The sequence below is a fragment of the Erpetoichthys calabaricus genome, chromosome 4, assembly GCF_900747795.2.
Source record: "Erpetoichthys calabaricus chromosome 4, fErpCal1.3, whole genome shotgun sequence".
In the NCBI taxonomy this organism is placed as follows: Eukaryota; Metazoa; Chordata; class Cladistia; order Polypteriformes; family Polypteridae; genus Erpetoichthys; species Erpetoichthys calabaricus.
In genome coordinates this window covers 131,847,756-131,865,092 of record NC_041397.2, presented here as the reverse complement: position 1 = coordinate 131,865,092, position 17,337 = coordinate 131,847,756, and the positions used below count along the sequence as shown (strand labels likewise).

Genomic DNA, 17,337 nt, shown 5'->3' with positions numbered 1-17,337 from the left:
AGAGTGAAATGCTTAAGCCCTTCACCTATGGTTCTACATGTAAGTTGAAGGCTGCCGCTGAATTGCTCGGTTGTCGCTTTCAAGTGTACCGAAATGGCCAAATATTTTACACCTTTGGACAACCGCCAATGCCTCTTAAACATCTTAGATTCACAGGTGACGATTTGAGTAGTGGACACTTTGATGTGGGCGGCACAGTGGTGCAGTGGGTAGAGCTGCTGCCTCGCAGTTGGGAGACCTGGGGACCTGGGTTTGCTTCCCGGGTCCTCCCTGCGTGGAGTTTGCATGTTCTCCCCGTGTCTGCGTGGGTTTCCTCCGGGCGCTCCGGTTTCTTCCCACAGTCCAAAGACATGCAGGTTAGGTGGATTGGCGATTCTAAACTGGCCCTAGTGTGTGCTTGGTGTGTGGGTGTGTTTGTGTGTGTCCTGCGGTGGGTTGGCACCCTGCCCGGGATTGGTTCCTGCCTTGTGCCCTGTGTTGACTGGGATTGGTTCCAGCAGACCCCCGTGACCCTGTGTTCGGATTCAGCGGGTTGGAAAATGGATGGATTGATGGACACTTTGATGTTTATGAATGTTTAAACTCTCAAAAGCTGGATGCAAAGTTATCGATGAAACCCATTTCAATTCAAACGCCTCCAATTTCCAGTAAGGCTCTGCTTCGCAATGACAATTAATAAGTCTCAGGGACAGACCCTACAAAAGGCTGACATTGATTTGAGGCAAGATTGCTTTTCACATGGCCAACTATATGTTGCATGCTCAAGAGTAAGCTCAGCGCACAGCTTGGTCATATTACAACCGGAGGGCCGAATTGACAACATGGTATACAAAGAGATCCTTAACAAATAATTATTTGTATATTTTCCCTCAGTTTAAAAAGGTTTACTTTTCTTCTTAATAAAAATTTTAAAGCAGTACTTCACCGCTGCGAAGTGCGGTATTTTGCTAGTATATATATATATATATATATATATATATATATATATATATATATATATATATATATATATATATACAGTATATATGTATTTATTTATTTATTGCTATGTTTTCTTCATTTTTTTATTTATTTGTGGCTACTGCTTTACCACTCAGGTCACTTTTTGTCCACAAAAATTGGTCCAGCATAGTTAACAAATGCTTCCTTATATGCTTTCCATTTGTCAAATTTATGGGCATTTTCACAAATGCCCATAAATGACTTTTAAGCTTCACCCAACATTTCTTGTCACAAATGCAAGTGGTGGGCGATCGTTCTCCAAGCTCAAACAGATGAAGAATTGGCTCCGATCCACAATGAGACAGGAAGAACTGAATCATTTGACTCTTGACAGTAATTGGGAGTGATCTGGTTTGGAAACTGGATTTTAGTCATCTCAGAACAATAAAATTTTGAAAAGCAAACATTTGTCTGTGTTAATATACAGAAAGGCATTATGCAGTATTTCATATTTCTGCTTTTGTAGGCATTTGCAATAGGGTTCTGTAGTTGACTTTTCAAACCTTGCTTTGCGATGATTATTAGGTTACTTGTCATATGTACAGCAATGGCTGATTAAACACAGTACTGTATATAGACTTTGATATAGCATACTTTGCCTCTCATAATTTACCATTCATTTTAAAGCTAAAATTCTGGTTATTATTTACTTTACTTTTTGTGACTCTGAGACCTTGAGGTTGATGTGTATAGCACTCAGAGTATTTTGTGTAGGGTAAGGCCCCAAAAATATCTCTAGTCCAGGAAACCACCACATCATCAGTCCGGTCCTGGTGTTCACCCAGTGATGGGTTGGTGACTGGTCCAGGTGTTTCTCCTGCCTTGTGCCCAATGAATGCTGGGATAGGTTCCAACCTTCTGTTTACTGTGCCTTGGACAAACGGGATAAGAATATGGAAGGATGGGTATACAGTAACTGTTTACATCTGAGCAGTTGTCTGGGCACCCTTAGTTATAGTCTTAAAATACAGTTTAAAAGTATGATAGCAACAAAACTGTGAGTAAAGCTCTAAAGAAAACTCTTTTCAGAAAGGTATTGGATTGATTTTCTAAAACAAGTTCATCCTGACGAGGGCTGTGTACTTTATATTACTGAACTTGTCTACACTTTCTACTACATACTTAATAAAGCAATTTACAATCCTCCTTCCCTAATTTCAGTCTCTGAACAGCCCTGTATTGGAATAAATGGATACTGAAAACTGATTTGTGGATGGAGAAATTAATGTACCATTGGGTAGTAATTAAATGACCAAAATAACAATAAACACTGCATTATTGAATATTGAAAGCTAAATAAATGCAGACTAGTGTTTCTATATATATGGTTTAAAGGAAACTGCATTAATTATGCTATTTTGCTAAGTGGCACAAGTATGTCTTAGGTAATCTGGAAATGTGAAACCTAAAGGTTTAGTCATTGCCAAAGGTAACACCTCAATTTTATTTAGATTCAGACAAATTAAACTTTAATTCCTGGAAATTAAGGATTGTCAGCATTGTGCTGTTATATACAGACTTTCAATATGGTTAAAAAGAACTCTTACCAAGTTTATAAAAATGAGCCTTCACTCATTGAAAAGAAAAAGAAACCTGTGTCATCCAATACTGTCTGATTAGTGAACAGGAAGCCAACAACATATGGTAGCTTTCCCTTTCTATCAGGGACAATAACAATATAAATTATACAGTTGTCTCTGCAGTCTATTTGATTATGTGTATTGAAAGTAGACTACCTGGATGATGTCTGTGCCTTGCTTTATTGCATGCTGGTTTAAAAAGTGAAAGGCAAACTCTAAAAAAAAAGTTGCTAATACATGTGAAGAATTCATTTTTTTTCTTTGAGAGCTATCAATTGCTATTAATCCTGCAGTTCACAGTGGCAGAAAAGCATGGCTCAGTAACACCTGTGGAGTAATTGTGTCTCACTGTATGTTCAGGCAACTGTAAACGGTTGCATTAAATAGTAAGCTGTGTTTGTTCTCCATGTACACATAATTTTTGTTTTCTACTAGTCTTGAGGGCACACACTATTTTAAGTGTAGGCTGTAGTGTGAGATGGATATTCCAACTGTGCAAGCATTTGGAGTTATTCAATTGTTATGAGTGATCTTATTCTTTCTATTTAAAACATCGAAACCGTTTCAAATATCATATATCGAGTGGATGTTTTCCAATTTTTTCTAAGCTTCCTATCTCTGTATTTGTTTTTGATAAAGTACACACCATTAGATGCTATATATTTCATTTATTTCACTGTTGTGCTGTTCAAAAAACAACTGCCTTTAGATGTCCTGTTCAAGACACTCTTGTTTTTTTAACTACACATTTTTAATTAAGTAAACCATAAAATACATTTTAAAATCTTCCTTAAACTTCCTGAAATTGTTTAATATAATTAAAAGTAAAACTACATATACTGTGGCAGCAATTACCTCTGTGTAGTTCCCTAAACCAGAAGAAACATCAATTAAAACCAAGTTCTTTATTAAAAAGTACAACTTAAACTAAAAAAACCTATAGTGGAAGGGAGATCTCAAAGTAGCTAATCATCAAACAGAAATAAACCTGACTCTGCTCCCTGGGCTTAACTAAATATGGCTGAGTCCATTTCTATCCAATGTAGTGGCTAATCCACTTGACCCTAATACAACTAATGCTCATACACCAAGTCGTTCTCCAGTTTACATTCCAAGCTCCTAGATTTTGTTCTTATTTCACACATAATACAGTTTAACTTTATACTAATTTTCTCTCTATCTTTGTCTCTCTCTCGTTATGTATTCTGTTATGACTCCCATCTTTGTTGTTGCCTTTATGGCTGTCTTGAACTCACCCACAACACAAGGCCTGTGAATTGTCAATATGTCCTCCAAGAATGAAGTAGGCTGTTTGCATGGCAGAAATAGAACATTGCACTTGGCAAAATGGACCAGGTTATATGCCATTGTTACTGGCCTCACGGTCAAGGGGAACCTGGGCCAGGTACAAGCCAGGGTGTAGCCACAGTGATATGGTGAAAAGCATAAAATGCACACAAGTCTGGCGGTGACGATGGCTGATAAAAAATTGACACCAACAGAAAGCCACAGCTTATGTCCCCACTAAGCTGTTCCATGTAGCACTTTTGAATTGTACTGCTCACTTCCCTTCTTGCTATCACACTTTTTACTCTTTGGTAATGCACCCACTGCTCCACCGAACCCCTCTGCTCTCTATTTGTATGTTTGTGTGCCACATGAACATTCAAAGTAGGATTGAAGTAATAAGACATAAACTGTTAAGTAACAGCTTATGTGTTATTTACATCTGCTAATCAGTACAAAAAAAATTAGTGGGAACCTTAGCTCAGAGCCCCACATGGGCAAGTGAGGTCAGTTGTGGAACTTTCTGCTTGTGGTGACATGTTGATGATTTCAGATTATGGATATACAAATTACTCTTTTTCCAGTTGTTAATTATTTTTATCATTATGATATTGAAACCATTATTTTATCACTTCAGAATTAATTTTCATTATAAGCGTTGCCTTTTTATGCTAGTTGCTTGTGGTTACAATGCCCATTGCCAACCATTGCCATGATTTAAGATTGTTTTTAATGTGCAAAATTCACTTTTATAGTTTCTGCACTCATTGATTGTGTTAGTTTCATTTTATTCAATTTGCTATTTTTTCACATTATAATCTTTTTGTATTGAATCTTTGTGGTGTGAATATTTCAAGTAACTAATAGTCTTTACAAGCATATTTTTGACATGTTTACCTAGTGTTTTGGGTTTTTGATGTTTGGGTTTTTGACTTTCTTGCTACAAACTTGCTCTGTATTTTTGTGTATGAATCTCCTGTCCTCTTTTCCTGGTCTGTTCCTTTTTCTAGACTTTTGCCATTTACCAACACTGGCAGAACATTCATGTGATCAGTATTTAAGATGGCTTTGCATTATTGGAATATCCAAAATAGTGGATGAAACAAAACTTTCATAATTGCTTAGGGCTAATACATTCTGGTTACAACTTTTTAATTAGACCATATTCAACTAAAGATTTAATTTTGGTTTTGGGTCATCAATATTTTTGTTTTTCCAATATAGTAGACCCACACTTTTATGAATTTGGACTTTAGGAACTAGTTTTGTTTACCTTTTTCTTCTTTCCCAATAATTCTGTAATTTTATTAGGCTGTGAAATTATTAATTCTATGCTCTGTATGCACCAAGCTAAAGTTTCAGCCATTTAAAAATGGAAGACACCTAATTTAATAAAGCAAGTCCATTGTATATATTGTAAGCTGTTGGGAAAATCAAGAACAACAATCATAGATCAAATTCTGAGCACATACAGTACATGTTTAATTCCTTCTGGTGTAAATTTCTTAAACTGACATACTTGTTACATACTTGTTAGAATTCCAAAAGCGTTCAAGTGTCAAATGGGACAATCTCAAAAATAATGACAGCATGCAAAGAGCCTAACACTGCACAGTCCTGACAGTGTAGAAGACCTTTAGAAGGCTATTTAAAATGTGTGTAGGAGAGAGAAACTGTTAATCTTGTCATTAAAAATGCACCACACTGAAAATGATCACAAAGCTTACCTGTTCAATAATAATCCTTTGAAAACAGACCTACCTTCCTACTTCCCTACTTTGACATAAGTCCTTCACTCTTTTCCTTTGTGTTGCATAACAATGCAGCAATCTTACCTGCTCATATGACAAGCATTATAATTAAACAGACGTTTAGGGGTTTATACAACAAAAGTCTAACAGTTTAGGAAATGTAAATTGCAAAAGAATAGACAGCATGTGTACTGATGTACAAAGCCTCCTTACAAATCGAGTAGAGAATGCTCAGGGTCACACAATCATTAATACAATAAGATCAAATTATTGCTTAAGCCAGGAAGACATAATACGTTATTAATTTTGCCTGCACTGTTGTTATGACATTTGCTGCCTTTGTTTGAAGCAGATGACAGTAACCATAGTCAATTCCTGCATATCATTTATATGTACTGTACAGGAAAAGTGGTTGTGCAAAGCAGGGGATCCGGGAGAACCCGATGAAAATGGGAGATTTTCTTTGATAGCTTGACTAACAATACTATGGGTTTTAGGCTGCATCCAATGCAAACAAAAACATTGTATAACGGATGTTCAGTTTGTGCTCTTTCATTCCATTCCTTTTCTACCTGTACTGACAGACTTAATGCAGCTGTTTCAGTCTTTAAATCATTCATTTCCATTTGTTCTCTCTCTCTTACACTTATACATAATATTGCAACATGTTGTAGTTTGATTAGTTTGTATACAGTATAGCTCACTTCCCATTTTCAAATACACAGGAGTGAACAAATAATGGAAACATCACATGAAAAAGATGTTTAACTTTGAAGTAGGTGCAAAGGATTTATGACTTTCCGGAAACATAAGGGTAGAGAAAGTAGAAGAACTTTCAATAAATAAAATCACTAAAATCTCCACTCTGGTCATGGGATACAAGGTACAAATAAAAGCACTGAAGGACAGATGAATAATTTCTTACTTTTTTTCTCATTCATTTATGCATGACACATGTACTGCAAGTAAATATTGGTGTAGGGACATGATTTCTTTAGGGTTAATGGACATGTTATACTGAGTGTATTGTACATTTATTTCTGGACTGTCTATTTCTGTTTTAGTCTGAACTTTGTTTTCACTGGATTTCACTATGTCTGTGTGCTCTTTATATTTTATGTTTTTGCTAGGGTGTGCAGTTTCCCCTCTAGATATTACACCTTATTTATTTACAGATGTAAGTTTGTTAGCCAATAACTTTATAAATGCAAATACATTATTTTCATACCATGGTGTCCCTACCTTGAGCTCTGAAGGGACTCGGGGACGTATCAGGAAGTATCGGGACCGAGAGCCAGGGAAACAAAAAGGGATGCATTTGCCTCTAATATAACAAATAAACGGTGTATTTATTGCAAAAAAAGTCAGATGAAGAAAATATTAAAAAATGCACACAAACACAGAAATCTATACTAATAAAAGGCAAAGCCCTCACTGACTCACTCATCACTAATTCTCCAACTTCCCGTGTAGGTAGAAGGTTGAAATTTGGCAGGCTCATTCCTTACAGCTTACTTACAAAAGTTAAGCAGGTTTCATTTTGAAATTCTACGCATAACGGTCATAACAGTCGACAACGTCCGCCATGTTAAACTTTCTTATTTATGGCACAATCTTCACGAAATTTGGTAGGCGGCTTCCCTGTGCTAACCGAAGTACGTACTTATTTTGGTGGTATGACGCCACTGTCGGCCGCCATATTGAATTTTCCAACGGCCTTTGTTACTTATGGGCCCGTCTTCAAGAAATTTGGTACGGGGGTTCCCAATGCTAACTGAATCCTACTTACGTACATATATACGTCCATAGCCTGCAGCTCGGTCGCCGTGTGAGGTGGCGTTGGGTCCCCCATCTCCACACCTCCCACGTAGTTGGCTGCCTGCCTATATAAGGCTGTCCGTTGCTCTGGTCTCTTCATTCCCTTCCTTGCTTCGCCACGGTATTCACGTCTCCCTGCTGATAACTGCAGCCTTTTTATTTAATCCACGGCTTCTCCGCTGTTTTATTGTTCATTTATTATGATTGTAGTTATTGTGTAGGTGTTTTAGACTTAGTTTACATTGTTCAGGTACCCATTTCCTTTATCGTTCCAACCGTACCCCCATGTCTATTGAGGTGATCACCATCGATCAAAGAACTGTCACTTACCGAGTGGTTTCCATGCCTGGAGATGGCGACTGCCTTTTCCATTCTCTGTGTTACATACTGCATGCCCATATCAGGCTCACTCTTGATATCTGGAGGAACATTGTGTCTTATGTATTGAATGACTGGGACAGGTTCAAGGTGTGAACTGATGATGGTACAGGAGATAATTATACTACACTGGTGCACTATAAGAGTGAAATGCTTAAGCCCTTCACCTATGGTTCTGCATGTGAGTTGATGGCTGCCACTGAATTGTTCCGTTCTCGCTTTCAAGTGTACCGAAATGACCAAACATTTTACACCTTTGGACAACCGCCAATGCCTCTTAAACATCTTAGATTCACAGGTGACGATTTGAGTAGTGGACACTTTGATGTTTATGAATGTTTAAACTCTCAAAAGCTGGATGCGAAGTTATCGATGAAACCCATTTCAATTCAAACGCCTCCAATTTCCAGTAAGGCTCTGCTTCCCAATGACAATTAATAAGTCTCAGGGTCAGACCCTACAAAAGGTTGCCATTAATTTGAGGCAAGATTGGTTTTCACATGGCCAACTATTCGTTGCATGCTCAAGAGTAAGCTCAGCGCACAGCTTGGTCATATTACAACCGGAGGACCGAACTGATAACGTGGTATACAAAGAGATCCTTAACAAATAATTATTGGTATATTTTCCCTCAGTTTAAAAGGGTTTACTTTTCTTCTTAATAAAAATTTTAAAGCAGTACTTCGCCGCTGCGAAGCGCGGGTATTTTGCTAGTAATTAAATAAGAAAAAAAACATCAAAGCAAAAAAGGAAAGTTCATTAAAAAAAAAACAAAATTACACTCAACACATGACGCGCACCTTAAAAATAAAAATCTTTTAAAAACATTATTTTTAATGGGCTCAAAAGAATGAGCCTTTAAAGTTAGCCTGCCTGCTCTTGCACAAAAAAAAAAAAAAAACTCCTATGTGAAAGCTGGTTTGCCCTACCTGTATATTATGAGGGGCCAAACAGGCCAAAAATCATATATTTTTGTACGTAAAGTATTGGTTTACGCATGAACATTATTGGTTTATGGATGATTACTATCGGTTTGCGTGCATACTTAATTGGTTTGCGTGCGAACAATACTGGTTTCATTCATATGAACCATATTGGTTCGTGTCCGTATATTATCGGTTTGTGCGTGAACTATATCCGTTTGTATATGCATAGCACTGGTTTGCATCTGAACTATATTGAATTGAAATTTATTACTGGTTCACGTGCGTTTGCTATCGGTTTGTGAGGGAATTGCATTGGTTTGCGTGCGTATGCAATCGGTTTGCGTATCAACTATATTGGTTTGTGTTCGTATACTACTGGTTTGCTTACGTATAGCACTGGTTTTTCATATGCACTATACTGGTTTCATGTGGGTAATATATCGGTTTCGCATATGAACGCTATTGGTTTTGTGTATGTACTACATTGAGTCCTTGTCAGTCTTCTATCGGTTTTATGTGTGCGTACTATGCCGGCTTTGTGAAAGTAACATGCTGGATTTATGTGTGTACTATATCGGTTTTGCGTATGAAACATACTGGTTTGCGAACGCACACTATTGGAATGTTGTGTATGAACTATATCGGTTCTGCGTGCGAACTATATTGGTTGTTCACGTGATCTTCAGTGGAAATGGGCGGGGCAAGAAACAGGAACTCAGGGGCCGGTAGTGTCATGGAGCGTGTAGAGAAGCTGACAGGAGACGGATCTGGGTTTACTTTAAACAGCGCCGTATTTTTTTCCACACGATAGGTTTGGGAAAGGACTTGGTGGTAATTATTACTATTTAATAGAATCAGCCATTGAGTGTGTAATGAACACAAAGCTGAAGTTAAGTACGTATTTGGTCGTCTTTTTATTCACTTCCAGCTACATGCTCGCTTGCAACCCGCGACTGTACTTTTTCACACAGCTTTTGCAAGCTAGTTACTTATTCTAAAGGCAAAATATTCTACATTTACGACTGACACCTTTATCCAGTATAACATTTAGTTACTACTGGTTACATTTCTGATGCCCAGCGAACCCGCACCGTGCCGCCTAGACAGGTGAAGTGACATGCTCATGGTCACACAGTGTCACGATCAGGACTTGAACCGACAAATGTAGGGTTTAGAGGACAAAGCCCTAACCACAATGCCCCACTGCTTGCACATCTGCAACGTGCATATTATTTGACATGATATGATCGTGTCCATTCTTTGAAAAGCTAAATGTTCCATATTTAGGACCAGTATATGTGAGTTACATCATATTGGGCCACCTTACCTTTCACAGTTTTGTGACAAGGCATATGCGTTTTTTAAGATGCAGCCGATTTTTGCCCTGCCAGGTACGAGTACCTGCGTATTTCCACTCCAATATCTGATAAATAGGATTTACTGTGCTATCATGGGCACTGTAAAGTGTTAAATCACGTTCAGCCACCTTAATTTTCACAGTTTTGTGACAAGACAGATTCCATTGTTAAATTAAAGTTGTGTTTAACATTTTTGACCTGTGCAGAACCAAAATGTGGAATATTTATTTTTTCAAATAATTGATCAGTTTGTAATGGTTCTGATTAATGTACATGCTGTAGAATATTTTGCCATGCTGTTAGAATAAGAAGCTGGTGTGCAAAAGCTGTATGAATAAGTAGCTGACTGCAAGCATATACTGGATGTAGCTAGGATTTAATAAAAAGCCAGCAGAATGTGCACCTCACGTCAGCCCCGTGAATATTTCAGAATTACGGGAAAATACTGTTAAAAATAATAACCACCAAGTCCTTTGAGAAACAAACAGTGACATGCAAAAGTATTCAATCACTTTAAAAGTCATCCTAATTTTCTGTATGACAAAAGATTTTTCCACGTTTATTTATTCATTCTTTTTAATGTGAACTCTTGTGCTGTAACAATACATTTCTAAATAAACCATTTTCTGTAGATATTTAACTGAAGAAGAAAAACTCCAAAGTTGATGTTTGCATTAAGTATTCAAGCCCAACACATTCATACTTTGTCAAGAACCCTTTTGCTGCCGTAACAGCCTTCGTTCTTTTGTAAGTAGGCCCCAGTTCTGCACACTGCTCAGGAGTGATTCTGCCCCTTTCTTCTTGGCAGGATTTCTAGAGACCCTCTACGTTGGTGAGATGGCACCTCTGAACAGCAGTTTTCAAACAGTGCCACAGATTCTCAACAGGGTTAAGCTTAGGGCTTTGACTTGGCCACTCCAAAACATTCACCTTTCTGTTTTTGAGCTATCCCAGTGTCACATTGTCCTAATGCTTAAGGTCATTATCATGTTGAAAGATGAATCTTCTCCTGAGCTTTCATAGCAGACTGGAACAAGTTCTCTTGCAAAATTGTGCAGTATATGTGTCCATCCATTGTCCCTTCAACTCTGACAAGATTCTCAGACCCAGCACATGAAAAACATCCCCATAGCATGAGACTGCCACCACCATATTCCACTGTAGGAATGTTGTTTCTTGAGGCCTGGGCAATTTTAGTGTTACACTTCACATACCTCTTACGTCTGTCCAAAAACTTCTATTTTGGTCTCATATGACCATAAAACCTTCTCCCACATTTTAACTGGGTCTTTTTAATGCTTTGTGGCAAACGCCATACATTGTTTTATGTGGACCTTCTTAAGGAATGGCTTCTTTCATGCTACCCTCCCATAGAAGCCTGTTTTATGGAGAACTCTTGAAATTGTAGACCCCAGCACCTTTACTCCAGCTAAAGATCATCGCAGACATCTGAGAGTGACAGTTGGATTTCTAGTCGCCTCTCTCACCAGTTGATGTCTCACTCTGATGTTGAGTTTTGAGGGACAGCCTGTTCTAGTCAGAGTCTGTGTACTTTGATGAACCTTCCACTTCCTGGTGATGAATGCAACAGTGCGCAATGGGACATTCAAACTCTTTTGATATTTTTATAGTCATTCCCAGTCTTGTGCATTTCAATAACTTTGTTTCTCACATCAGTAGAATGCTCCTTTGTTTTCATTTTTGCAGTGACTGTCCACCAAAGATTACGGCCCTTACAAAGGGGGCTGTTTATATCCAGAGAGACAGAAAGGACTCACAAGTAGCACCTCATCATGTTTAATTATGACTGTTAAACGACTGTCACCTTTGTAATTAATTTGTCATTGGTGTAATGATGGAGCTTCCAAAGCACACAGGTTTAAATACCTATGCAAACATTAACTTTGGAGTTTTTCTTCTTCAGTTAAACGTCTACAGAAAATGGTTTATTTTGTCTTTGGAAATGTTTTGTCACAGCATAAGAAAAATACTGAATGAATAAATGTGTATAAATCTTTTGTCTTGCAGAAAATTATGACTTTCAAGGGGATTGAATACTTTTGTATGCCACTTAATGTTTGTGAAAGGGCTTGGTGATGATTAGCGTTTAACATCTGAAATGATCACGGGACTTAAGTTAGGTACACATTCAGGTGGCTTTTTATTCACTCCTAGCTACACATATGCTTGTAGTCAGCTACTTATTCACAAACCAGCTTCTTCTTCAATGTTAAGTGCATGGTAAAATATTATACAGCGTGTACATTAATCTGCAAACTGATACATTATTTGAAAGAATAAATATCCCAGATTTAGCTCTTGAACGGGTTGAAAATGTTACACTCAACTTTAACAAAGGAATCTGTCCTGGACAAGATTATATTATGTCAAATAATATACACATTGCAGATGTGCAAGCATTGGGGCATTGTGGTAAGGGCTTTGCCCTCTAAATCCAACATTTCTCGGTTAAAGTCCTGATAGTGACACTGTGTGACCATGAGCATGTCACTTCACCTGAATAGGCGACACGGTGCGGGATCGCTGGGCATAAGAAATGTAACCAGTAGTAACTAAATGTTATACTGGATAAAGGCGTCAGTCGTAAATGTAGAATATTTTGCCTTTAGAATAAGTAACTAGCTTGCAAAAGCTGTGTGAAAAAGTACAGTCGCGGGTTGCAAGCGAGCATGTAGCTGGAAGCGAATAAAAAGACGACCAAATACGTACTTAACTTCAGCTTTGTGTTCATTACACACTCAATGGCAGATTCTATTAAATAGTAATAATTACCACCAAGTCCTTTCCCAAACCTATTGTGTGGAAAAAAATACCGCACTGTTTAAAGTAAACCCAGATCCGTCTCCTGTCAGCTTCTCTACACGCTCCATGACACTACCGGCCCCTGAGTTCCTGTTTCTTGCCCCGCCCATTTTCACTGAAGATCACGTGAACAACCAATATAGTTCGTACGCAGAACCGATATAGTTCATACACAGAGTTGCAATAGTGTTCGTTCGTAAACCAGTATGTTTCATACGAGAAACCGACATGGAACACACATACAACCAATAGAGTTCAAGCGCAAAACCGATATGTTACCCACATGAAACCAGTATAAGACGTGCATGAAACCAATATACTGCATACACAAATCCATCGTTAGACCGGCACAGAACACAAGCCAATATAGTTCATACGCAAACCGATAACATACAACCGAAAACCAATGCAGTTCACTCACAAACCAATAACAAACGTACTGGAACCACTGATATACACACGCGAATCAATATAGTTCATATGCAAACCAGTGCTATGCATATACAAACGGATATAGTTCACGCACAAACCGATAATATACGGACACGAACCAATATAGTTCATATGAATGAAACCAGTATTATACGCACGCAAACCAATTAAGTATGCACGCAAACCGATAGTAAATATTCATAAACCAATAGTGTTGATACGTAAACCAATAGATTACACACAGAAATATATGATTTATGGCCTGTTTGGCCCCTCATAGTATATCACCCTCCTTGGCGTACTGACCAGTTCTAAATTGAACTCCCGGCTGGCGAACCTGACCTGAATCTAACCTCTCTCTCTAGCTCTCTCCCTGGTCACGTGTCTAAGATAAATGATATCTATACCGGTTGCACTGCACATACGCGCGCATGAGTTGGCGACTCTCTTTTGCCTTCTGTACCACGTCTGTGTTGTATACCCGTGGCCGTCATGCGCTAATTACTTCCTAGGCAGCACCGCAATTCCTAAACACCAAGGTCGCACCAGAAGAGCACCGGGACCACGTACGACAGGCAGCAGGCATGCGTCTCCACTCAGTGTCCCTTCAAACAGATACACGCGCTACCCCGTACTCCCTAAACCCGACAACGCGCCACCGCAAACAGTGTGCACCGCGGGAACTAACCGGTTAATGAACAAATGACGTTTATTTTTCTTTTATTATAACGATGGTGCTTGCAAAGGATTAAATACAGACGTGGCAAAGTGCTTTTGAAGTTTCATCCTGTGACACATTTCCTCACAATTAGTGTATGTTTTGAAAAGCTTTTGGTCTTACTGCTTTTATGTATCAATTCATCTGTTATCCAGCCTGCCTAATCCAGTTCAGGGTTGCTAGGTTTACAGACTTGGAAGCTTGGGTGATGTGGCAGGAATCGCTAGAGCTCAAGTCTTAATGCCTTTATTTACAGTATGTTTTGTGAAATTAAGCAATCTAAGTTTATAGATGACTGCCTTAATTATTTCCTGGTTAAATGTTTTCATATTGCCTTTCTTACAGGTTTTAAGTCCTGATCAGATCAAAGCTATCTGTCAGACAATTACTGAAAGTGGAATGCAATATGCAAAGAAGAAAAGAAAGCCTTTTCCCCTCATGTATTCCTACTATGGCACTGAATACCTGGGTAAGAATTACTTCAGCATGTTTGTTTCCTCTTATGTTTACTTGAGTTTATTTATTACTTTTCAAGAAAAAAAACTAACTGTCAAAGAATGTGCAGTATAGTATACAACCAACATAACTGCAGATTAAGACAATAATAGTTAGAACAGATGCAAAATGGTAAACTGACATAAATCAGATATTAGTTATAAGAAAAGACTGAAAGAGATAGAAAAAATGTTAAAATACAATGTAGTAATAAGTGTATAAGTAACCTGTACAGAATCAAGAACAGAATTAGTAGTGTGAATGAAGTAAAAATATTTTCTTTTATATTCCAGCACATATTTACCTGTCAATTTGTTTTATTTGTTTAAATTCATATCAGGCAGGGGCATTATTGGAAGGAACAGAGCCTTTGACTAAATGTAACGGAACAACTATAATAATAATAATAATAATAATTCATTACATTTATATAGCGCTTTTCTCAGTACTCAAAGTGCTATCCACACAGGGAGAAACCGGGAAGCGAACCCACAATCTTCCACAGTCTCCTTACTGCAAAGCAGCAGCACTACCACTGCTGACTTCAGTTGAATATTCACAGCTGGAAATGTAAAGTCAGCAATCAATGTAAGAGCATGTTTGTGGACTATGAGATAAAGCTGAAATCCTTAGACAAAAATCGTGAAAACACTGACTTGGGGAAAAAAAATAATAAAGCTTTACACAGAAAGATGGCACTATGTCCCTTTATACATGGAATGTGTTATCTCTAATGATGGATCAAGCTGTTTAGGGCAAATAGCAGATAGTAGTATTTTTGGAAACCTTCAAGTCTCGACTCTTTTTATAACAGTTAAGTGAGTAGAGAGTGACAAGCTAGACTGAGCCAACTGGTTATTTCCATTTTTATAAATCACATGCAGCTTTTTTATACAGTAAAACTCACTGCCACCCCCAAATGTAGACGTTTTTTCTCCCTGCACTTCATTACATTACAGCTAGCTGTGTTACTTCTCTCACTGGGTGTTCAGTTTTCAGAAGCTTGAATGTAGTAATGTAGCTCTGAATCACTTCTTGTCACTAGAAACCTTGGTGCTGTGACTAATGATGCAGACGCAAGGTGGTGGGAGTTCTACTTGCAAGTTTTGAACACACAGTCATCAATATGTTTTCTTTTACCATTACTTTGATTCTTGAATTAAATTTATGCCAGAATCAGAAATTGCCACTGAGTCTTACCTCAGTAATATTGTTAAGAGCTCTGAGCCTGTATGGACCAATCTCTTATTGGTTGTTTCTGGAGGAGAATTGAATTATGAAAAAGACTCATTGGTTTGACTTGTCAGTTTGAGTGTGTCTTCAAGCAAAACCTAGTAATGTTGCTTTGTATCTGAACTAGGGTGACTCACCTCCTTAGAGCAGACACCAATACAATGGACATCACCAGTAAAAGGCAATAATTTAGAGTATCATATGTGATGTTTGCTCTTTATTTGACATTTATTTCAATTTCCTGTCTTGGAAGCAGGGTTGATGTATAATTCATCTTGACTGTAGTAAGGTATAATTGTCCATCCTGGATGTACCTTAGTTACATCATCTGAACTCTTTCTAGTCCCATGATGTTCATCCTGTTGTTCATTATTTCATTGGTCATAGGTTGTGCTGTACCAGGATCCAGCAGATCCTGGGGATCAATTTTGTCCTGCACATAGGTTCTTTTGCTAATGTTGACCTTTTCATTGTTGATATTCTTTCAGTTCAATTATCACAAATGGTTGATGTCATAGCGGACTACATATTTCTGGCTTAGCCCAAGGTCAGTACTTTAACAGTATGAAACTACCTTGGTATTTTACCAGCTTGGTGCTCTTGTTGTGTATAGTCCCTATGGTGTCATCATCTCTGTACAGTGCTTATAATTTCTGACGATGTACCCACTCCCAAAATGGTAACTACTTTTGACCAGTAAATTAAACATTCAATAACAAGACAGAAATACCCTTTGATTTTTGAGGGATGGATGGAACTGCACTGAGTGTAGTTTCACAGCAAGTCTCCATCATGTCTAACAGTTTAGGCAAAGATCACAGGACTAAAAGTGATCTTGATGTCCCACTTACACCCACACTTGGCTAATTTAACATACATCTTTAGGGATGTAGTAGGAAAGAAAGTATATACTCCACACAGACAATAACTAGCTGAGTGAATTGAACCCCCGAACACTGGAGTCATGAGCAGCAATGATATTCATTTTACCCTGTGGGTAAGTGCAATTAAGAATGCTGCTGTCCATGTGACATACAGTACAGGATATAAAACAATCAACTTCAAAATAAAAAAAACTGTATGCTCCACAATGCTATCGCTACTTGAAATTATGTATCATATGATTTTTATATTGTTAAGAGTGGATCAGCTATGAAGAAATCAGAAGTGCTGTTCCCAAGACACAGGATCCTGAAATACATGGCAGTGCGGCATAGTGTTTTGGAGGTTGTGGGTTCAGATCCTGCTACTGACATAGTGTGACCATGAGCAAGTCACTTTTCCTGCCTGTGGTGCAATTGGAAAAAAATGCATGTAACCAATTGCATCTCTCAAATGTTGTAAGTTGACTTTGATAATAGTGTCTGTCTAATAAAAATAATGGAAAAATAATGAATTTGTCTAGATCCATAATTGTCTGCAGACCAACAGCAGGAAATCTGATATAACAATCAAGCAGAAATATATGAAATCTTCAGTAAAGATGAAATAGCCATGCACAGACAAGCAAAGCTGGGTTAAACAAAAAATAACTGT

At 38.0% G+C, this 17,337-nt stretch overlaps 1 protein-coding gene across 1 annotated transcript in view; it reads left to right on the top strand.

The window, feature by feature from the left end:
• Positions 1-17,337, top strand: part of LOC114651377 (lanC-like protein 3) — a 100,897-nt gene that overhangs the window by 60,249 nt on the left and 23,311 nt on the right. Inside the window, exon 2 of the mRNA XM_028801277.2 lies at positions 14,419-14,542. Coding sequence (XP_028657110.1) covers positions 14,419-14,542 — 124 coding nt within the window. The remainder of the gene's footprint in view (positions 1-14,418; positions 14,543-17,337) is intronic.